General features: G+C 56.6%; 4 protein-coding genes across 4 annotated transcripts; 2 read left to right on the plus strand and 2 right to left on the minus strand.

Moving 5' to 3' along the window:
- Nucleotides 1-9641: 9641 nt before the first annotated feature.
- On the plus strand, nt 9642-13049 carry MFIFM68171_08329 (ARID domain-containing protein; the record flags this gene model as incomplete). Its single annotated transcript, XM_071063749.1, has 1 exon — nt 9642-13049. One exon carries the CDS (start codon nt 9642-9644, stop codon nt 13047-13049), a length of 3408 nt encoding a protein of 1135 aa, XP_070919850.1.
- An 862-nt stretch (nt 13050-13911) lies between these two features.
- On the minus strand, nt 13912-14529 carry img2 (mitochondrial 54S ribosomal protein mL49; the record flags this gene model as incomplete). Its single annotated transcript, XM_071063750.1, has 2 exons — nt 13912-13962; nt 14119-14529. The coding sequence occupies 2 exons, from the start codon at nt 14527-14529 to the stop codon at nt 13912-13914; spliced, it is 462 nt and encodes a 153-aa protein (XP_070919851.1).
- A 500-nt stretch (nt 14530-15029) lies between these two features.
- On the plus strand, nt 15030-16446 carry INT6 (eukaryotic translation initiation factor 3 subunit E; the record flags this gene model as incomplete). The annotated part of the gene is made up of 2 exons (XM_071063751.1): nt 15030-15458; nt 15532-16446. 2 exons carry the CDS (start codon nt 15030-15032, stop codon nt 16444-16446), a joined length of 1344 nt encoding a protein of 447 aa, XP_070919852.1.
- Nucleotides 16447-17279: 833 nt separating this feature from the next.
- On the minus strand, nt 17280-23542 carry APC1 (Anaphase-promoting complex subunit 1; the record flags this gene model as incomplete). The annotated part of the gene is made up of 3 exons (XM_071063752.1): nt 17280-20102; nt 20153-20613; nt 20662-23542. The coding sequence occupies 3 exons, from the start codon at nt 23540-23542 to the stop codon at nt 17280-17282; spliced, it is 6165 nt and encodes a 2054-aa protein (XP_070919853.1).
- Nucleotides 23543-23550: the final 8 nt, after the last annotated feature.

The following is a 23550-nucleotide window of genomic DNA, read 5'->3' on the forward strand; positions in this document are numbered from 1 at the left end:
AAGCGTTAGCAGCTCTCTCTGATTTGTTTGCTGCGACCCCTTCTACGCCGAACGGAGGAGTTTATTTGCCAGATCTCTTTAAACCGGGCCGATGGAGAGGATGGTAGGGGATGCCGTAAGGAAGTGGGGAGCAAAACGGTTCCACCCTTGCGGGTGTTAGCTTCCAGTAGGGACACTATGGGAACACCTCAGCAAATTCGATTATGACTTGCTGTACGTGGGTGACGAGTGTCGGCTGGCCCGGAACCGTTGGCATTCTGCGGCTTACTCGGGCGTACAGGTGACACTTCGTCTGATTCGGCTGTGTGCTTGTACGCTGGGGAAGTCCCAGACTTTTCTCGTCTAGCTTGATTCCTTCGGCTATGTATGGTACTTATCGGTGTTTATATGCCAAGTTCCTGGAGATGTTCCATATATTCGAGTCAGATGTCACTATGCAGGGGCTCCTACGGTTCAAAAAAGGAATACAAAATGAAAATGCCTGACCAAGTCCTTAGATTGGGCATATGATTCGAATTCCCCGCACTACCGTTGGCCCACCAACACCACAGCAGGCGGTCAGCCTTGCCGCTTCCATAACTGGGTTGGTCACAGATTTTATTCACCGCAAAGTGATACTGTTATCTCAGCCCTTGACTACTTCAGCCGGCAGCTCCTAGGTACCAGCACCATATTTCCCCAACTATACCTTTGATGTCTGAGAAACTCTACGTAGATCGTGGGCCTTCGCTCGGTTCCGCCGGAGCCCATGGCCATGTGATGTAAAATTGAAGTCCCCAGGGTTGTGGCCTGTACAGGCGGTGTCGGATGTGGGAAGGAAAACGTGACTAACAGCAACCCAACCTCGCCGCGAAACAATTTCGAACCACGTAGCAGGATTTGGCACGTTACCAGGATTAAGGAAGGTGTGTGCTGGGCAAACCCTGGCTTGTACGAGTGTGGGTAGTGATGAGTAAGAGGAGCTGCGAGTAGCAACGGTACGCCATTATCAAGGGAGACGGGAGGTGCTCTATCAAATATAGTGCCGTTAAGGGAGATATCAGGCACGATGTATCCTGCCTTCGGAGAACAAGAGGGTCACAATGCGGAAATATTAAGAATATATAAGGTATCAGCCAGAAACTGGGTGTAACTTATAGATTACCAGAACGTTGAACAAGATATAAACGTTGATGTAGAACGTAATATCTTCCTCAGTTAACGTTGGGCCAAGGAGTGAGTAATTTGGCAAAGGCGAGATCTGGCACACAATGGTATTGGGCTGATGGGATCGAGGCGATGGTTCGGTAACTATATCTACTGTTCGTTTCGCATTATCCCTACTTTCCTCTGGTATTGGGTGATACAGTCACCCTTCTGCAGTTAAGCTCAGATAGCGATTGTTTCTATTTTCTGCGCCGCCTTCTGCAAGTCGCCAAAGAGTCAGGTAAGCCGTGATGGTGTGTATTTGCCATGGGCAATCTTAAGGTTGCAAGCGCTGGAGCATGACGATATATATTTTACCAACCCTGTTATTGCCAAAGCGAAGATCAACAATGCCCACAACGATGTTCAAGCGCGGAGCTCTGGTGAGAATCACCCCTAGGCTACCGCCCAATATCCCATTAATTAGCACGTGGCCTGGAGTCCTGGACACTGGTATATGCCGAGGTGCTAGACCTACCGTTGTTGGCCGCCGGATAGGTCTTGTGTCAAATGCAGCAATCGTCACGGGCTTAGGAAAGTATATGGTGCGTCTGAGATGCCATATGATATGGCATCGCTGGTCCAGGAGTTGGGATTCGACAATTCGCCGAAACGTTGAGCCTTCTTCTATCATAACATAACCAAGTATCAAGAGGAGGCCAACCGTTGGTACTTCAGCCAGGCCGGTCTCAAGATATCTGCGTACATTAGGTCTTCACCCGCTGGTGGAGTTATAGCTCCTCACCCTGTAACCGGTCATCGAATCATGCTGATCCGGAATTGGCCCATCGTACGAGGTCCTCCCTCAACTCGGGAAACATGGCCGCCAAGAAGACAGAGATCATCATTATACCGGCACCATCCGTGACATTTCCGAGGATAAACTTCAGAACCAAGGCAAAGATTAGAAAAGTGAGAAGGATTTCTAACTTGTTTCTGGGGTGAGACAACTGGTCAGCGATGGCGCTGTTCCTAAGAGCCGACGGCCTCACTGGATAACGTAGTTTCTGTTACTGAGGAAGATTAACCCTCCATCAACCAAGCAAGTGCCGATGATGCTAATTAAAGATAGAGGTGGTCTGTTAGTCTGGGCTTAACGTCATGGGGCGGGGGCCATGGATGGGGGCTAACGGTGACCGAGCCCGGAAAGGAAATTGTGATGGGACGGGAGATGAAAGATATGAACGAAGTGCATGTGCAAGTGCAGACATACACAATACGCGCAACATCGGTCCAAGCCGGTTGCTGACCCTGGGACGTGATCAACAGGTAGCTGAGGACACAGAGGATATAGACGACGACGGCGCTTCTGGACAGAGTTTTGACGACCACATTGGTATATCCTGGGGCAGAGTCTAGAGTGGATGATTGTCTTTCAAGACCCGTGTGCAGATGAGCTGAAGTTGCTGAACTGGATGTGGGTGAAGGCGAAAGAGGGTTCATCGTACGACAGACAGCTGGCGACAAATGGTGAAAAGTGGGGTTGGATTTGGATTTGTAAATGTTTGGAAAAGTTCAAGCGGCCCGTTTTGACAGAAAGTGGAAATTTGGAATACTTATACAATCCACAGCGCTAGATAAGACAGTGTCTTTGCTGTGATAACAGCCCCGGACATCACCTTCCTCGAGGTAATAAATCCTAGTGTGATCAGGGTCGTTGTTTACGGCGCCCATCTTTTTCCTAGTAGGCTCTAACAACAGACCCTTGCCGCGCTAGGATTCGGTAACAGCGAAGAATGGGCATCACCCATTGGTGTGACGGAGTGTGACTGAATGACAATTCCATTTTTCTCGGGAAATTACACTCCGATCGAGGCGATGATTGGGTGGGATCTGGCTAGTTCCCGTGGGGCATCAAGCCAACCGTAGAATTTACAATTGCCAGATTGGAAATTCCCCGCAACTCCGCGACCTGGCGTTGAGTAATTTGTATTTTGCCCCTTGACCCTCTTCATTTCTTCATCCAACTTTCAGATACCATCCACCCTACATGGCCGATCTCCCTATTATCTCTAGAGGTCGAGCTCACGCTCCTCGAATCACACCAGAACAATGGGAGCGACACCGGTCAAAAATCGCAGAACTCTACATGGCCTCTACGCTTGATGAAGTTGTGTCTAAAATGGGGACGCAGTATGGCTTTATTGCTACGTACGCTCGATGCCGAATGTCCGCGTTCGCGAAGAGGCTTAACGACTAATGTTGCGTAGAAGAAGGCAGTATGTACACGCATTAAAAAGCTGGGGTGTTCGAAAGTATAATGGTAAAGAGTCTCAAGCGCCGACATCCCAAGACCCAGCTTCGCCACGGTATGGCCCGCTCTGAAACTCGACGCTGCTAGTTGACGCGGCTTTATTGACTTTTTCTCTCAGTTTTCTGGCGAACAAGGCAGAGTCCCATCCTCTTACCAGCACTGAACCGGCCCATGACTCTGTTAAAACCACCGGTACTGGTTCTGCTGGTATCGCTGAGCCTTCTTTGCCCCGTCGCTGTGATTCCGGAGTCGGCCCACAATCCGATATCTCTAGTCCGCCGAGATCCGAGCACAACTATCCGCTCAGCCCTAGATTAGACAACGACGTGCTCCGTCAGCGCACCGGTATTCAACTGAGCGGTGCTGTCTCACGCTTGCCCTGCCCATTCCGAAAACGTAACCGTTCTCGATTCAACGTTCGAGATTACCAGAGCTGTGCATTGAAGTCATTTCGCGATATCACGCACATCAAGTGAGTTATTTGCTGTTCTGCGTGTTGGATCTTAATTGACTCTTGATAACGAGACTGCACGTGATGGACTTCCACAAGCGAGAACGTCCTGCGCCTCTCCAATGCCCACGTTGCAAAGAATGTTTCTCTACTGCTGAGACATATGAAGAGCATTTGGCGGCGCCATGGGACCAGATCTGTAATGTTGTGCAGTCTGTTTATAGTGGTGACCCAGAGGACGGGATCACTACGCAAGTTGAGGATTTACTCAAAAGCAGGAGGAGTTTCGGGACGAAGGTTGATTCCTGGGAATCTTTATGGAGGGTTCTTTTCCCCCAAGATGCGGTAATCCCGGAGCCGAGTGGGTCACCCGTCAACCATGTCGTCGTTCAGAGCCGGCTGACGTTACTAGCTTTTGTTCCGGTCGTGGAGTCTGTCGAACTCGAGAGCGCCATCGACCAAAAAATCTCGGCCCTCACTCTCCAATTAGAAGGGCGACTCGCACAATCCGTCCCTGACGCAACCAGATCCATCGTGATGGCTGAAATCGGAGGCTTTATAAACGATATCCGGTTCTCCCTTAAAGAAGTTATAGATCGGCCATCGGTCCGGGAGCCGCATGCCGGCGAGTTGAACGACTCGGGCGCAGGGAGACTACTATACATACCTCGGCCCTCTGACTGAAGCCTGTATTTTACGCCCGATGGACTCAGTCCGATATCGGCCCAAGGAACTTAGACTATTTACCAAGACCAACTCCACGTTTGTATCGATTCACACCCATCCGCAAAACGATAGAACCAGTTTTGTGTCGGCGGGGGAGAGCAAGGTTCTTGCGGTTTCCTGGCTCGCCTGTTGGGTCATTTTTAGCATAGATGGGAATTGATCTTAGCTCGCAGGCCGAACGGCAAATCACTAGGATATAGGGATACAGGCGTCTCAATGCAGTAGCCGATGAATGAGGCTTCTACTTCCATGTCTACCCCCTTACAAATGGAAGTTCTACCCAAGCGGGTTCATCCATTCCCCAGCAGACCGTGGCACGTCGTATTAAAAGGGTTCCCTCGCTGGAGTATTAAGCAACCGTGTGCTAAGAATGAGTGATTGCACTGATTGGAGCTTCCTCGACTTCCAGAACCATATAGAAATCTCCGACTGAGAAAATGGGGCGGGTGCGCCGCATCCACCTTAAGCCTCTCCCATACCTGCAAGATGGCCTCCGTATTGAGGAGACATGCAAAGCCTACGACTGTACCTACCCAGTTTTCCTAAGCAAGGCGGTCTTGGTACCGGAAGTGCTTGAGTTCCCTTTCGTGCGGCCCCGCATGGCTGAGGCGGAGAGAAGATGGAAAAAACGACATTGCCGGCACTTATTGCGCACGGCGGTTTTGATCGCATAAATCTACAACTGCGACTCTCTGTGTTGTCACGTCGTTGACGATGTAAGGCGAGCGTTCCGACAGGCATCCTGGCCTGTGGTTGGCATGTTCTCGGACGGGAAGGTACTGAAGAATCACGTGTACAACAGGATGATGCCGTAGGAGTTCCTCGACCCGCCTGCGGCAGGGGTTCCTGGCCTGCGCCGTTGACTCCGGCCCCGTTAGCGACCTTGGTTACCCGAAAAACAGGGACATGCTGCGTCGTGTTAACGAACTGTTGCTTTACTGCGTTGTGAGCGCTGACATTCGCCAGTAGATGCGCGGGCTGGACCAGGCCAGTTGGTAACGTCTATCCTGCTTGACAGGGCGCCGTTTAAACCAGTACGCTGCTTCAGCTTGCTGCAGCCTGGTGTTGGCGTTGGCAGCGCAGCAATAGGTACCGGTGCAGCGGTGCGGGAGAGTTAGCGCGACGTAGGCAGCAGAGCTCTGCCGTTACCGAGTTACCGTACGAGGCGCTGGTAGAGAAGGTAGCTAGCCTGGGACCGTCGAGTACGACGTGGAATCCCTTGTTGCGGTCAAGACGAGGAACTGTGCCTGCGCCGGGCTGCGATCGAGGTGTGTTCTGGAGATTGTGGGGCCCCGGATACTGCCGATGCTCTGTACTGTACCTTTGGACAATGAAGAAGCTGATGGTTCAAGCACACACTCAAGGGAGAATACAATATAACGATAATGATGTAAGCGGCCTAGGAAGCTTAGATTACCTAATTATCGCCTCGATTTGTGATTATTCATACGCAGGCGACATGAGCACCAAAACTCAGATTTACGATGCTGTCTCGAGGCGAGGTGGGGGGGCCTTGGCGGGGACAATGCTGGCTGGTCTGGCCAGCAGCCAGTCTATGCGCTTGCGACACGGATCGTCGAGGGCCACCCGTTTCGGTGCGTCGCCCGCTGTTAAGACGGGGCACATCTTTTTGCCGACCTTGAGCCGTTGGGATTTTGTGTGCGCATGGTTTGTGCGGGAATTACAAAGCAAGCAGCAGTATCGGGGCGTCGTCATTCCCGCCCTTCCGGCACGCCGAAACAATGGGACGCTGAGAGCGGACTGTGCTTCTCGACGGTTCGAGGCGCCGCTGCCCGCCATTTGAGGGGCAGGTGAAGGAGGAGGAGTCCTGGGAGCTTCTGTGGTCGGTAGAGTCTCCAGCCATCGCCATCAGTGCCGGCACCAAGCAGGGATCGTCTGGAAGATGGACAAAGCCGGTCCGGGGATCATTCAAGCCCATCGGGACCACTTCTCGGCGGCAGCCTATCAGCGGCCACGCCCACGGGTTAATCAAAAGGACGCAGACAAGGTCGTGACATTTGCTCACGAAACACAGCAGATCCGTCAAGGACAAGGCCACCCTCAATTGCGGACAGCGGCTCCAGCCGAACCGGAGGTGAGGCGAGGGGAAGACAAGCCAAGCAGGGGCCTCGGACCAAGGTAACGTAAGGTAGCTGAAGAAGAGAGGAACCATCTCGCCCGCGTGAGCTACAGGAGCTGGCGATCCGAGGTGTGATCCATGGACCGCTGGGGGAGCGACGTCGAGGCGTCGTTGTTACATGCGGAAGCTTATCCGTTTTCATTGTGTGCGGTATGTACACTGCGAAGCCACCATGTAATGGAGGATTTGGGGGAGAGAGGAGGAGAGGAAGGGGGGGGGGGGGGGGGGAAGGCAAAGCTCAATCGATCGGGTAGAACGCAAGGGCAAAACAGAATGGCGATGACTTTTGCGACCTGCGACCTGCGTCTTTGCGCCTTGCAAATTGCAAATTGCAAATTGCCCTGCCTTCTGCTCGTAATTGCCGGGCTGGTTGGTTGGGAAGCACAGAGGAACGGCGACAGGCACCAGGTGTTTGAGTTTGCTGGGCTGGTGGCAGGTACGAAATGCCTGTCAAATGGTTGATGGCCGGAGAATTTTTAGTGCCTGGCTGTAAAAGTGACTTGGCTGCTGGAGGACAGTCGACATTAAAACGGCCCAACTGCCCACCTCCCCCTTCGTTCCCCTTCCCTTCTCCCTCCCCAACCCTCCATTTGAGCGTTTTTCTGTCCAAATTGATGTTCTCGAGCCAGATATATAATCGTTGTGGCTTCTGTCGGGCCCTGGGAATCATGACCGCTATCACTCAGTAAGTCACTCCCCTTGCCAGAACTGTCCAGTACAAACGGCCACTGAACCCTGGAAGCGACACGGAAGCGGCGACAAGTCCGACTTTGCGGAAAATGATTTACAGTCGGCGGCAGGCTGGATAAAAACCAGGAAAGAAAATACCACTGAAGCTGAAGCGCCTCGCGACAGCTTTTGGTCATTTATTTTGGTTTTGTTGCCAGCGACGGCATTTGGACCGTTTTGGCGACGCCTGGGCTGCCCGGCCCATGCCTGCGGGTTAGTGACCCAGATCTCCACCACACCTGGCAAGCCATGTGGGACACACCCTGGGTCCCCCAGAATGACAATGCCCGCAATCACCGGCGAGACCGCGTGGGTTTCGAGGAAGCCTTTCCTCTCTTTTTCCAGCAATCTGGGGGGGTGAATTCTTTTCTTCCAAAGCTCCAGTCTCGAAAGCTACGCTGTTTGGGTATGAGCGCAGAAACCCCTCATCCCGCGGGCTGACACTGCATTTCGGTCATGTGTGATGCGATGCCGTTTCGAGTGGCGGGGCAACCGAATGGGAGTCGCGGCGGTCAAGCGACTCGCCGGATCTGGGTTCCAAGAATGGCCACGAGATTTCGCCCTTCGGGACGGCTTTTGGTAACGCCTTACTACTTCGAGGCACCAGCTTCCTTCGGGTTGTCGGCGGGATTGAACCGTTCTTTCATGGAGTACGCTGGCTCACGACGTGGATCCCAACGTTCTCCCGACCCGGAATGACGCTCCGAACCGCAAACGAAAGAGGCTGCGACATGTTGTTTGCATGCGGCGTCTCACCCATGGATGGCTTCAGACAGCGTAGGGGCGCATTCACGGAAGGGTATGAGCAAGCGTCGTACCCAAGGAAGGCTACTGCGGTACCCTTCCCGGCACCCAAATCATGGCCGCATTGGAGCGTCTGTTGCTCAGCCGGCTACGGCGCACGGAACACTCTCGAAATCAGCCTCGGAACCCGAAGCAATCCCAGGATATTTTGGTACCGTTTCTACCCAGGCACTCAGGTAGACGGTCTGATGGATTGAACAGTTCGGCTGCTGCATCGCGTGCTGCTCGAGGCCAATTAGCCAGAGACCTTGGGAAGCGAAGGTCGCGGTGTTGGGACCGAAGTAGCACCCTAGCACGTTTCCGATTCGTCGGCACGTGTTTGGGACCCACCGCGCTAGACTCTTTGGGGGCGCATGGTTTGGGCCCGGTTGAAAGAACCAGATCACTCGGCGCTCCGTCGCAGCACAACTGGGCAGTGGACATCCGACAAGCAACGCGCGCCCTAGGTACTGTACAGAGGTAAGACCTGCCCTTCCTTCCATTTTCCCACCTTATCCACCCCGGCCTGCCGATTAGGTGCCCGTACATATTCAGTCTCGTGATCTCGGGTGCTTTGGGCCTCTGAGCTCGATGCTATTGGGATTGCGCGAGCACCGATCGTTGGCTGCGAGGTTCTGGAGTCGCTGGGAAGCTGCCTGCGAAAATTTCTCGCGGCTCGCTCCACGCGGCCTTTGCCTCGCATCCCAGTCGGCCAGTCTCTGGGCTTTTTGAGTACGTCAAGCCCCCCAGCCTGATCGCCTCCACTATCCCGCTCCCGGTGTTGCTGCCGGTCGGTCGAGTGTTTGGCCTTGCTCCCGTCCGGATCGGTGTGTGTCGGTACCGGCGGCGTGCTGTAACCCGCAGGTCTGGCGAGTCGGTCGGACACTCTCACCTGGGCTCACTGTTCCCGCACCAATTTCCGCTCCTCGGGCGGGCCTTGGTTTTTCCTCCATGTTGCTCGCTTCGGGTTGTGGACCCAGGCCCCCCCCCCTCCCCTTCTCCCCTAGACTCCCTAGACTGCAGTAGCAGTAGCAGCAGCAGCAGCAGCAGCGCCAGCGCCAGCGCCAGCGCCAGCGCCCAGCACCCGCGCAGGCCACGGGCACTGCAGCCCCCCCCAAAGCAAGCAGCGGCGCCAGAAACCCGCCCTTGCCTCCGTTTAACCACTGCACTGCACACTGCCTTCTCCGAAACACCCGCGACGCGACTGCTCCATCGCGACAGGCCTCAACCGTGTCACTACCCATCTTGATTTTATCACTTTTCTGGTCCATGGCAGTTGTTCTGCACGGCTCTCGTGGTCGCTAACCGCGCTTCAAGGAATTCCATCTCATGGGCGCGATCGCTGCCATAGTCGCACCCACCCTCCGCACGACATGAGCTCCTGGATCAACGAGGCCGCTGTCCCCAACCACAATGGCAACGGCTTCGCGCACATCAACGACCCCTCGGCAGTCGCGGGCGCCATGATGGACCCCTCGGCCTTCATGGGCAATCCCGCCCAATTCAATGCGCAGTTCGCGAACCCCCAACAAATGGTCATGGGCAACGGGCCTATGCGCAATGCATCGCCCTCGTTCCCGAACCCCATGTATCAAACCAATTCCGTCATTCCGTCGAAGCGACCGCGGCCGAGAGAAGATGGCATGGGCCAGTCGCCGCGCCCAGCGCCGGGCATGCTGCCGACGTCGCGCGCCGAGACGCCGCAGCAATCGGCCTTCCCGGGCTTCCAACAGCCTGGCATGCCACAACAATCGTCCGGTCAGCCATCTCCATACCCACATCTCCAACCGAACGGGTCGACGAACGCGACACCCTCGCCCATCTTGGGCAACCAGATGCGCCCGGGAAGCGTTCCCCAGCGGGTCGCTTCTACCTCTCCGCATCCTTTCTCGCCTGCCGCGCAACAGTTTCCCCAGGCGTCCCCGATCCCATCCGACCATGGAGGCACGCCGCAGCCCTTTATGCAACAAAACGCCTTCCCGCAAACTTTCAATCCCCAGTTCACAGCGGCGCAATCCCCCGCCAGACCGTCTCCAGCGCCGAACCCAATGGCCGGCCAGATGATGCCCCAGCAAATGGGACAAATGCACGGGCAGATGCAGCAGATGGCGGGCCAGATGGCGGGGCAGATGCCAGGACAGATGCCCGGACAGATGGGAGGTCAGATGCAAGGCCAAATGCCTGGTCAGATGGCGGGACAGATGGCGGGACAGATGGCGGGACAAATGCCGGGTCAGATACCGGGCCAGATGCCGGGTCAGCTCGCGGGACAAATGGCTGGCCAGATGGCGGGACAGATGGCGGGACAGATGGCAGGCCAAATGACGAACATGATGTTCCAGCAGCAAATGGGACAGGCTCGGAACCCCATGGAGCAGCAGAAGCTTTACTATCAGATGCAGCAGCTCCAACAGCAAGCCCAGCGGACAAGCATGCAGATGCAGCAAATGGGCGCCCAGAACATGATGCAAGCGCAGCCTGGCCAGAACCCGGCTCAGGCACAAGCGCAAGCGCGAAACATGATGGCCGCTAGGCAAGGCATCCCCAACGGTCAGATGCCGCCAGGCGCAATGAGGCCCCAACAAGGAATGCCCCAGCAGCAGGCCGTGAGTCGGATGCCACCCCCGGATCAGTTCATGAAGCACTTGACGACTTTCATGAGCTCGAAAGGTCTCCCGCTGGACTCGCAACCCGTGATCGAGGGTCGCACGATCCCCCTGCACAATTTATTCCAGTTTGTGTACTACAGGCTTGGTGGATACCGGAACGCGACCAATTCCAACGGTTGGATGCAAGCTGCTCAGTTCACGGGTTTTGCACCTCACCAGTTCCCTATCGTGTCGCAGCAGCTCAAGGCTATCTACGAACGCAATCTGCTCAAGTTTGAGGAGCTGTGGGCCGCGCAGCAGAAGATGCGCATGCAGCAGCCAGGGGGAATGCCCAATACCCAGAATGCGCAGCAAGGGACGCCAACCAAACCGATGCCGCCGGGCCAGATGCAGCCTCAGATGATGCAACACCAGCAACCGACCCAGATGCAGTCCCCAATCAAGCCGCCGGGGCCGCAGCAGGGGGGGGTCAATGGGTTCCCAGCCGCTCCCCACAGCCAGCAGCCGATACTATCCAGCCAAGGCCATTCGCGCAACAGCTTGTCGAGGAGCGTCCAGGCCACGCCGACGGTGGACGAGTTTCCTATACCGTCGCCTGCTCAGAGCAAAGCTGGGACCATGTCGCTCCCCGGCTCTGCGCATCCGGAAAGCCAAGGGATGGCAGACGACGTCGGGACTTCTCTAAAGTTCCCTGCACCATTCGCGACCAACCCTGATGAATACATGCCGTGCTCGAGGGAAATCACAACCTTTGGGGGATTTGACGTGAACGCGCTGATGAAGGTCGGGGACGAACTGCAGAGATCCAAGATCGACGTCCCGCTCCCCACTGATTTTGGGAATGTCGACATCCACGCGCTCACCAAGAGTATCCAGAGCGGCATTCACGGTGAAGTGCGGCTGGCTCTCGACACATTAGCGTCCTTGACATGCAAAGACTACCATTTCTTCAGTCCCACCCAGCCGGTCCCCATCCCCCAGATTGACCTGCGGCATTGCGACGAGCTGGTTGAGGCACTGGTCGAGTGTGCCGAGGATCAGATCGACCTCCTAGTGGAGAATTCTGAGGAGGCATCGAACGAGGTCACCATCTCCCCATACGAGGATGTTGTTCGCGCCTGTCGGGTGGAAAAACTGGCCTTGCGCAACGCCACACTGTTTGGGTCCCAGGAATACGTGCTCGAGCGCGCCGTGGACCGGCTCATATGCATAACCACCATCCTCCGGAACCTTTCGTGGCGCGAGGAGAACCACGCGGTTCTTGCGGACGACACGGTCATCAAGTTCATCTGTGTGCTCATCAGATACTTGGGAACCCGGGAGATGCTCCTCCGAACCCATGCCGACACGCTGGACTTGATGAAGGACTTGGTCACATTACTGTCCAACGTCGCAAGCTCGGTAGAGATACCCGGACGGGAGCAAGCGTTCTGTCTTTTGCAGTTCTTGCTTGCCTTTGCGCCAACACCAGGTCCGACTTGGTCGGATGACCGGCTCTTCTTCTCCTCCTATGAACCCGCCTTGCATCCGTACCTTCCCCATGCCATTGACTGCCTGGCCAAACTGCTGGCGCGGGATGAGCCCAATAGGACCTACTACAAAGCCATCTTCGCTGCCGAGGCTGCTGTCAACGCCTCCCCTCCCTGCGAGCTCCTCACCCGGGTGTTTGGGCTCGCGATATCGCCGATCCCCGATCATTCGCGTGATCACCGGCCAATGAATCTGCCATCTCTGGTCGAGGCACGCAAGCCCATCCTTATGCAAGGTCTCCTAGCCGCCGACATCATGGCAGGACTGGCTCCCGGGTTCGAAAGCGGCGTCACGCGCGCCTGGCTCGCGTCGGGCAACGGCTTCGTGCAGAATCTCTTGCTCCTCGTCCGGCAGCTTAGCGCCCAGTTCGAGGGTCAACCCGCTAGGGCGGGTGGTCAGCCGAGAGGCCAGCCGAAGCGGGATTCGGATCTCGTGTACATCATCGCGCTGGCCGTCAACATGCTGAAGCGGCTCGGGGAGAAGGCGCGGGATCCTAGCAACCCCAAGGACAAGAGCGGCGTGCCTCCGGAAATCCTGCCGGCTGGGGAAAGCGTCCTGAGCGCGCTGCAGATGCAGGCGCATGAGTGGACTAGGGAAGGCGTGTTGGCGGACCTGCTGGCGTATGTCAACCTTGTGCGCTAGGCCGACGATGGGAGGCGTCGGCACTCTAGGCGACGGCGAGTGCCTTAGATGGGGAGTGGTGCGCAAACGGCGTTGGGGTGTTGGATGTTAGATAGCAAGCAAGCGAAGTCTGCATTGTTCGGGGACCAGGGGTTAAACTTCTGATTGCATTCCCAAGCTCAGGTTCAGCTGCGAGGGGTTTTTGGATGGGTGGCGGGCAGGCTTTGCCGTCACTCTGTACAGATTTCTGGTGTAGCTGGATATTGATGAGAGAAACGATAATGGGTTTTGTTTTCGACGCGCAGTGACAGGGCAGTTTCTTTATTTTTTTTTTATTTTTATTTTTATTTTTGGATAACCTACGGGTGAGCATTGGTAGACAGTATTTTTATTGCACGTGGTATCTTTTGTACATACTCTTGGAATGGAATGGTGTTGGGATCTCGTGCCTCGCTGTACTGGAACCCGGGTCCTCTTGACTCATGCAGAGTGCTTGTCGTCCTTGGAACACAGACGGGTCGATGGGTATGCCTTCTGGGCTGCACGAGACCATCTCCGGAGAGAACGCAAAGTTCTAATTTATACAGATTGTATTTGTACACGCCCACGGCCTCCTCGCCTCCTGAGGCTGGAAGCATTAACCTTCCACGACACAGCCCTCTATCCGGGTGGGCTGGCCGTGTCCGTTTTGATGCTCGTGCTGTGCCTGAAGCTTGGTATATGGCTGCCCATCGTACACATCTACCACTCTATCCCTCGGCGTCGGCCAGCAGATCCCTCTCCACGCAAGCTCAGCTTCAACGGCCGCAACACCCGCAGCGCTGCCCTCCTCGATTTCCGACCTTCCGTCGCTGTTCTAACCCTCGACCAGACGTCGCCATCCTCAGAAGCCTTGCTTCGCAAGCCACTCGTTGATTTCGGTTCTGCGATGCCCCTGTTATGCGCCTCCTCGTTAGCAGCGGTCTTGACGTATTGATCTATTTATTTATTTTATTTTATTTTTTCTTTTGACGTGTAGATTATCCCCCTGATCAAAGCGGTCTGCCCCCCCCCCCCCCCCCCCCCATGCATGGGGCAAAGTAGAACCCACCTCTACCACGACATGGCCCGTCAGCGAGTTGATCGCGATGTCCTTCAGGTCCACACCGAGCGCCTCGGCAAGCCGGTTCTTGAACACCTTGCGGTCACCCTCGATCTTCTTGATGGCCGTGAGCTTCTTGTTGCCGCCGCGCTTGGAGAGGTGATAGACGGCAAATTTCTTGCCCGGCGTGCGGAAGACGTGGAAGGGGTGGCGTTGAGGTTGTTGCGAGGCTTGCGAGGCTTGCGAGGCTTGCGAGGCTGGGGGTTGTGACGGTGCGGTCTCTTCAGCGCTCGGAGTCGCTGGTGTCGAGAGGTATCTCCTGCTGAGGAGGAGGATGCTGCTGGCTCTGGGGGTTGTTTGGGGGAGGAGTTGTCGCGAGGGGACTATTGTCGCCCGGAAAAGGGTTGTAGGCCGGAGCATTGTGCTGGTTGGAAGCTGGGTTGGCTGGCGTTGAGGGAGTGAATGCGTCGCCGGAGTGTAGGCTCGATTCTTCTCGACTCTCGCGATAATCGCAGGGTTTCCCAATCCGGCATAGCTGCTAAGGAAAATCGTCGGGAGGCGGCACAATGATTCGCCGGCCCCACAGTTTTCTGGCTTTCAGAAATGGAACTTTAACCAATGGTGCCCTGCCTACCAAGACGTGGGTCCGCAGCGGATTCCGCTCGGCGCTGCCCGCATCCCACCCACTGCTGAATCACAACTCTCGAATTTTTGACCCCACCAAAGATTCGAAAGATAACCTTCCCGAGAAAATTGGGCGGTTGGCTTCCCTATCGGCCACTTCTCCCCTGCACACCGGGCCCCCCGACTCTCGCTTGACCGAGATACCAAGGATTCTTCTCCAAGTCGGTATTTGTGAGGGAATTCTCTTTGACGCATATCGATCGCCGAGCAATCGATCACCTCCCCCGAAACCGATCATGGCTTCCGCACCCACCACCGACGGCGCGTCGTCGCCGGCCGAGTACGACCTCATTCTGAAGCTCGCTCCGCACCTCGACAGACACATGATCTTCCCCCTGCTCGAGTTCAGCGCCGGCCAATTAGTCGACGAGGAGAGCGGCGAGGTCAAGGACGAGGCGAAGGCGCGCGAGATCACACAGTCCAAGTATGCGCTGCTGAAGAAGACCAACATGACCGACTACGTGGCCAATCTCTACTGCGAGCTGGAGGGACTGAAGGAGCCGCCGGCCGAGTTTGCCGAGAGGAGGCAAAAAGTGTTCAGCCAGCTAGACAAGTACGAGCAGGAGACGAGCAAGATCACGGAGCTGCTGGAGCGGGATGATGTGGTTAACAACCTGCGGAGCGACAAGGTGGCCAACTTGGAGTTTCTGAAACGGGAACATGATGTAGGTTTTCCCGCCCCCGGCGGGCTTGTATCCTCGGCGAGATCGGTGTGTGCTGACGGGTCCGGTGTGGCAGGTTACGATCGAGATGGTCAACGCTCTCTTCGACCTTGGCAACCTACAATACAGCTGCGGCAACTACGGCGACGCATCCGAAGTGCTTTACCGGTTCCGTGTGCTATCTACGGACAACGACAAGGTGTCGTATGCGACCTGGGGCAGATTGGCCTGCGAGATCCTCACGACCAACTGGGAGTCGGCGATGGAGGAGCTGCAGAAGGTGCGGGAGGGTATCGACTCGAAGCTGTCACAGAATCCGCTTGCGCAGCTGCAACATCGCACTGCGCTAATCCACTGGGCACTCTTCCCCCTCTTCAACTTCGACAAGGCGCGCGAGCCGATCCTCGACCTTTTCTTCAACGCCGGTTACATCAACACGATCCAGGCCAACTGCCCGTGGATTCTGCGGTATCTCACCGTCGCCGTCATCACGAATCGTGGCCGGGCCAAGAATCCCGGCGTACACCAGAAGCAGATGAAGGACGTCGTCCGTATCGTCAAGCAGGAGGCGTACGAGTACCAGGACCCCGTCACCCGGTTCGTGCACGCCCTGTGCATCGACTTTGACTTTGAGGAGGCCCAGCAGCAGCTCGTGCTCGCCGAGGAGGTTCTCCGCAGCGACTTCTTCCTGCTCGCCCACGCCGACGACTTTGTCGACTCGGCGAGGCACCTGATCTTCGAGAGCTACTGCAAGATCCACGCGCGCATCGCACTGAATGACCTCAGCGCACGGTTGGGCTTGAACGCCGACGCGGCAGAGAAGTGGATCGTTAACCTGATCCGCGACACGCGGCTCGACGCCAAGATCGACTACAAGGAGGGCACAGTGGTTATGAACCACCCGCCGAGCTCAGTATACCAACAGGTCATCGAGAAGACCAAGGGCGGCTTCTTCAGGACCCAGGTTCTTAGCGCGGCCGTTGCCAGGTAGAAGGGGGCGAGACGGCCGATAATGAGGCGACGCGAAGTAATGCCAACCCAACAGCGGCCATGTCTGCATGCCGTGACGATTGTTATACCAGTAGACTATCATGTTACAACGAGTTCAGTCTCCGTGATCCCGTCGTTCTGCGTGCCTTTGCATCTCAAACTCCAAGACCATGGCAGTGACAACGCTGATGAGGACGATGAAAGAAGCTATTGCAGTAGCAAAGAAGATGATGAGAAGAGTAGTCGGGTAAATATCTGGTATCTTTGGCATGCCTCGTACTATCGGACTAGGCGTCTTGAGGCGCTTCAAGGTTCGTCAAGTGAGAAGTTAGGGGGCACCTAAATCTCAAGCCTAGTTACCCCTAGACAATTGAAAAGGTCCGCCGTATCGTGCCCTAGGGACAATAGCGCCGAGAAATACAAGGGCATTAACTGGAATATCTGCATAAGTCGGATAACCTTAGGGAGGCAAGTGATACATGTCGGCTGGGTGATGCTTATACATCCCCTAAATTGTTGCCTTGTTTTTCCGTGCCTTCGTCCGGGTTCTTCTGCTCTTATTGCTCCATGTATATCTCTATTTGTCTTGCCTGTGAGAATTAGACTTTGACGGGAGAACTAGGAAGATCAAACCGGCGGCGGAGGGATGAGGTGTGCAGAACCGCTGATACAAGAAGCGATCGAGAAAGCGTACAGGCGTTTACGACAGACCGGGGATGCCTTGAACGAACAGAGCCATGCGGGTAAAAGCAAGGGGCACAGATAGTAATAAGTATCTCGTAGTGTTTCTGCTCTTGTGAAGACTAGGTGTCATACACTCCAAGAACCACCACCTCATCCTTCCCGACTAGCGAGCCATGTCCGCCCCTTCAACTCCTCAATCGCGCTGTCTCTCAACCACCACGACCCCTCCATCCCGCCAGAACCCGAGGGCTCAACCTTCTTCTCCTGCGCGCTAGCACTGCCGGGCTCCACATACGCTGCGGGCCCGACTGAGACCTTCTTCTTCCCCTTTCTAGTCTCACTCTTCTTCCCTTTACCCTTCTCCCTTCGCTTCTTCCCCCCTGCCCCGTCAGCCTGCTGCTGCTGCTGCTGCTGCTGCAGCACATGCGTCTCCTCCGCCGTCCTTTCCGAAGCCACAAACAGGCCCCTCCTCTCCGCCCACTCAAACAGCAGCCTCAGGCCCAACAGCCCGTCCCTGTTCCACCGCCAGCTCTCCAGCCCGCTGCGCAGCACCAGCCGCGCGTCGACGGCCGTGCTCGCCCCCTCGCCCTCCCCGACGCCGCCGCCGTTCGACCCCAGCCTGTCCAGCACGACCGCCCGTTCGGCTCGCGTCAGGTCCTTCAGCGCGTCGAGCCCAAATACCCACGCAAACGGCTCGGCATGGGCACCGCCCGCGCCGCCGCCTCCCCCGCCGCCCCCGGCCTCCGTGCCCAAGACAGGCGGGATGGAAGAAGAGAACGAGGAGCTGCTGCTGCCCAGGGCGCGCAGCGTCGCGGAGAAGGTACTCTCGTTCCCGGGCCGGCGGCGGAGGTAGACGGTCTGGTTCTCGCGGAACTCGTCGGCCAGCTGCGGGGAGCGCGCCAGGTCGATCGTCAGATCCCAGTAGCCGAGCGCGCGGGCGTCCGTCTCGACGCGGACGACGTCGTCCAGCGGCGGGAGGAGGCAGGGGGTTTGTCGGCGGAGCGTGACGGTTTCGTCGTTCTGGGCGGTCTGCGGAGGGGCGGTGGCGGCACCGGCTGCTGCTGCTGCTGCTGCTGCTACGGCAGAGGGCGAACCGGGCACGAGATGCACCAGAATCGGCACGTTGAGTGGCTGGCCCGTGACCAGGTCCTTGGCAACGAGGCAGCGGGGCTCGGTGGCGAGGACCCAAAAGTGCCGGAACGCTTGGAGGTGAGAGCGGTTGTCTTGAACGTTGCCCGGGAACAAGGGGTAGAAGGAGAGGAGCAGGGCCGCGACGGCGATGTCGCTTGTGCCAAACGTGCAGGTCCCGCAACCGAGGAACAGGGCGCCGATGGCGAGGTGCGCGGCGAGATGGCTGCCGTAGGTTGTGCTGGGGTCGTCGCGGCCGTGCAGGGCGCGGAGTCGGCGGAGGACGATGATGTCTCCCGTCCCGGCCATGACCGACGCGCAGGAGAGGGCCACCAGGTCCATGCACATGCGCGCGTTGCTGCGGGTCAATTCGCTGTCAAAGTCGACGGCGCGAATCTGCACAATGCGCCTGAACTCGTCGAGGTAGTGGACGAGAAGGTCGCGAACCTTCACGTTGGCTGACCCGGCAAAACGCAGGCCTAGGGCAAAACACAGACCGGCGAGAATCGAGAAGAATGGCATGTCTCGGCTGTGCAGCTTGGTAATGCTGGTGAGTTGGAAGCGTGCCCTGTACTCGGACGGTAAGCCGTTCCTGATCCACTCAAACGTGGGATCTATCTCCTTCCAGAGGATAATGTTCTTGGCCACCGTCCGCAAGAGCAAGATGTCGGGCCGGACGTAGTCGAACTGCAAGATAGTGTCGGGAACGTCAATCTTGCGTGCCACGATGTGGTCCTCTGACTTCATGAAGATGAGCGCGATGGCTATCACAGCGCCAGCGGCGGAACGGTCGAGAACGTGGACAAGCTCAACTCTCTTGGTGGACGTGGCGATAGTAAGCAACTTCTCCGTAAGCCGCATGTCTCGCAATCCCCTGAGATCGCCTCCCTTTCCGAGGTTAATGAAACCGAGGGCAAAACCCGCGGCCAAACGGTAACTCTCGTCGCGGAGGGGATCCTCTTCCTCTCCGTCGTCGATGTGTTCAATCTCGGACATCATGATCTCGCTCATGCGTCGGTGTTGGCTGTTGCAGTAGAGCAGCCCGATACCCATAATACCAGTGGTTTGCGTGTGCCTTGAGAGATTAAGCTCGGCGGCACCTCGAGGCAACATGCGAGTGACATGAACAGAGAGAAGTCGGGTAATGAGGGAGTCCATGGTGCCGAGGTAGGACGCCGCCAGGCCGAGAAGCAGCCCAATGGAAGTCATGGTGTGCTTTGGGGTGAGATACTTGAACGCCACCCATTTTGCGACGGATTTGAGATGACCGTTCAAGCCGAGTGCTAATAAGAAGCCAGCATGCCTATTGCTCAGGTCCTGCCCCGGCTTGTTGTACAGAATCCACGAAGTGTCGATGCCCTTGGCCTGCGGCGATATCGCAAGCCCGCCGGCAACACCTTGGTGGAAGAAAGCCCAGTTGATCTTCTCTTCTAAGAACAAGCTCTTGTCGACGCTTACCGTGTTGTTCGCAGGCTTGACGATGCACGTCAAATTGAACCCACCAATTTGGTACTTCTGAGTGAGAAGCGGGTACCGGAGCGCATAGTACAGAAGACCGCGGCCAGCTGGGATCGCTAGCGTGCTGGTCGCCATGGTCGCGACCAGTTCTTTCTGCCGCTCTAGGTACTCGGCCTCGGTCCACTCGGGTCTCGGGTCTAGACGCAGCACACGGTTCTTGACACTTGACAACATGGCTTGCGCTTCATTCAACCTCCTGTCCTCTCTGAACAACAAACGGACGACGGCCTGCCGCTGCGTTGTATCGGTCTCCTCGGTATGGTCGTTGAAGCCGTCTAAGTGTTGACACAACATACGGAAGTCCCATTTTGCAACATGTGAAGGAGCCTAAGTGAGGTTAGAGACAACGCACGACGGCAGGAGGTGCCGGCGCTCACGGTGATATCAGAGCCAACGGCTCGCCATGTCTTGCCTGTTCGCAGGACGGCATTCATGTCGGTGCGGCTGACGAGCGCAAGCAGCTCCTTTGGCCACGACGTCGGAGGGTTCGGCTGACAGATGGAGATAACATCTTGTAAGGGTGTGAGGATTGCTTCTGGCAACGTCTCGAGGATTTGTGGGGTGAAGCCACACTCATGCATGGCGGCCACCACCTCAAAGCGGTACGTTGATGACCCGAGGAGGCCAAACAGTCTCCCAAACATCATGGTACGAGGCGTGAGCCTAGTCCATAGGTCGTTCCGTAGACTCCCGGTGTGGGTATCATGGGTAGCAGCCGCGTAGACCTCGGGCAGGGTTGGGAATTCGGTGCCTCGGCCGGTTGCGAGATGCCCCTGAATCCAGGTCAAAATGCAGTAATAAGATGGAGGCTCGGCTATGCTGCCTGCTATGAAAGGGACTATGCACAGTCAGTACAATGTAAAGCGACATAATATACATAACATACTCAAATCATGGGCGGTAGCGAGATCCGCCTGCATGCTTAGCGCATACATCGCCTCGTATTGTTGCCACCCGAGCCATCGGGAGACTTGGTGGAGAACTGCCTTCAGATCGCTTTGGCCGGGCGATGTGTCTTCTGACGAAAGAATGTTGAGTTTTTGCTCCTCCACGAGGAGATGGAGTGCGAGCGCCATGCTCCAGGCCGCCATTTCGCGGCCGCTGCCAATCCTATTCAAGGCGGTCGGCAGGTATCCTTCGAAGCCGAGCGCTGAAAGGCCTTCAGCCGAAGCCATCCATCTTTTTGCAAGGCCCACGTGAACGGATATAAAAGTGCCTGACGAGCAGTTTGGCTCGTAGCTGCTAGGCGCGTCTGGTACTTCGCCGTCGAGCAGCCACTGCCACGCCTTGCTACGCATCCAAGGCGGCCAGACGGATGAATTGGGTGTCTCGCGTAGATGCATCGCATCCCACTTATTCTTTGCGGACGACTTTGGCATATCGTTGCCGAGAGTCCGTAGAGAGGTCTCGCTGTTATGACCCAGAGCTAGGAAGCTTGCCAAGAGTAGAACCACAGCGGCCGACCACTCCACGTCTGCCAGGGGAGTCTCAGATCCCCCGAGGTTTACATGCTGAAGCCACTGCATGACATGCCACCATCCTGCCAACAGCTTATCTGCATAGGAGGCGTGGAGAACACTTCGGCAGACGTCGAGAGCCTTGCGCACCTCAGGCGACGAGGGCTGCAGCTTGATTCGGACACGATGGGATCTGCCTTCCTTGTCTCGAAGCTCAACGACGCCGCGGGAATCAGAGTTGCGGATGGAGTCTATCTGAGTCCCCGTCACACCAACCCTAGGAATCGGGCGTCCCAGAAACCCGTGGGCTTTACGCGTCCCAAAATCCTCGAGGCTGTTGGGAGTGTCCAAATAGAGCGAGGGCAGGATGACAGTTGTAACCTTGCCCCATGGCGACTGCAAGCTAAGCTCCCTACCTCCGTGCTTGTCCTCTGACAGAATCATGATGGTTTCGTGTCCGTCAGATATCTTGCACGAGTCAACAACGCTCTGGACTCTCCTAGGGTCGCCGGGAATGATGTTGAAGCTCCCCACACCTCCTAGTGTTTTAACACCGCTCTTGGTTGGGGTATGATCGTCATCGGGTTCGAGGTGAAGAGTCAGGAGCTGCAGTCTCTTGTCGACAGGATCCTGGATAGCAATCAACAGGAGCGCCCGACCCTGGTCATCAGCAGCAGTAGGCGGGCCAGCCACGATAAACACCTTGGACTGGGTTCTGGCAGGCTTGTCTGACAGCGAGTACCGCACATTCGTGTTGTCCATGCTCACAGTGTGGATTTTGGTTAGAAGCATCTCGTGTTCGAGGCCTTCAAAGTCATGATCTTCCAGGCCCATGCTGTGAAACCCTTCGAAATCCCCCCCGGCACGCAGTTCTTCGAGGAGATCGTCCACGGGAGCTTCTGGGAGACTGTTAATGCTGTGGTTGAGGTTAATTGTGCCGCCAAAGCTCGGACGACCATAGCCGCTGCTCATCCGGGGGCGTTGACTGCCATGCGACTCCGGCCGTCTGCCTCCGTGACCGGTATGTATCGACGGCTCGGCAAAGGTTGATCTATCCTGGGAGGCGGACAGATCCGCTCGGGCCAACAACGAGCTCACCCGCCTGGATTGTCTCCGTGTAGCATCATTGCCCTTCTCAGGGTCAAGGGAACTCAACGCGTTGTCGAGAGCCTTGTCCCTTTCGTCAATCTTGACGCTCTTCCTTGTTTTTTTGCCGGGTAGGGGTGCGCCGAAGCTCTCCCTCATGGATGGATGAATCGGCGTCGCGGCGCCACTTGCCAGTGCGGGCGCCATAGAACTTCGCCGCCGAGATGGCTTAGGTTTTCGTTGTTTCTGTCGCCCCAAAAAGGGGTCGTCATTTTCCAGATAATTCAGTCGCCAGATAGTATACATGCTTGTTTCTCGGTTGACTGTGACTGCGATGGTTAGGCCATCCGAGCTCCCTTCAGCAAAACGGGGGACTTTGACAGCCTCGACATGAAGGATCTCCTCGGATGGGGCAAGGAAAAGGGGGCCTGTGGAGCTTCGCCGGCGTTTTGAAGTTGTTGGCCTGTCGGCATGTGTTACAACTAGCCCAAGCTCCAGCAGCGGATCGGTCAGGCAGACCAGACGTGGCCAATGGCTGTCATTCGTCTCCATGCGCGTCTGCCACATATTCTCCAGGGTCAAGCTAAGCCGTAGTGGCAGCACCTTGGGGTTGCCCAGTCCCTCGGTCGAGAACTCGGTAACACTCTGATTGTACGGGCGCCGAGAGGCGGGAGACGGTTGCGACGCGATGAACGAATTGGGTGGGACTTTGGGCAATCTGAGCGAGACCGACGTGTTATCGACTCGCGGTTTGCGCTGGATGATGATGCCGCAAGGGGCGGCGCAGGCAGATTCGACCTCGAAGGGCATGTGGACGACATGACTGGCTCCGGAGAGGAAGTAAATGTGCGCCTGCGTCTTGAGGAAAACGACGAGCGCTCTCGAGAGCGCTGGCTTGTCGGCGGACGCCCGACCGGAGCTATTGGATCGTGCATCGCCTTTTGGTTTGTCTGCAGATGCCGGGAAGTAGGCGAGGAGCGCTTGCGTGACCGATTCTTTTTCGAGATCGAAACTGAACGTCTTCCGGAAGAAGCCTCCCCGAGACCAAAGCACGCAGTTGTCGGTTGTCAGAATCTCGTCTTCGTACTCGCGGCCGTCTTCGCTAGTAACGCTGACCTCCCACGAGTAGGAGGAGGGCGGTGCATCGGGGAGCAGAATTCCTTCCTCAATCGCATGCTGCAGGCCAGCGGGCTGATGCACCCCGAGAGACGTGACCGATGCCATGGTCGGCC

The sequence above is a fragment of the Madurella fahalii genome, assembly GCF_045866475.1.
Source record: "Madurella fahalii IFM 68171 DNA, scaffold_4, whole genome shotgun sequence".
NCBI classification, from domain to species: domain Eukaryota; kingdom Fungi; phylum Ascomycota; class Sordariomycetes; order Sordariales; genus Madurella; species Madurella fahalii.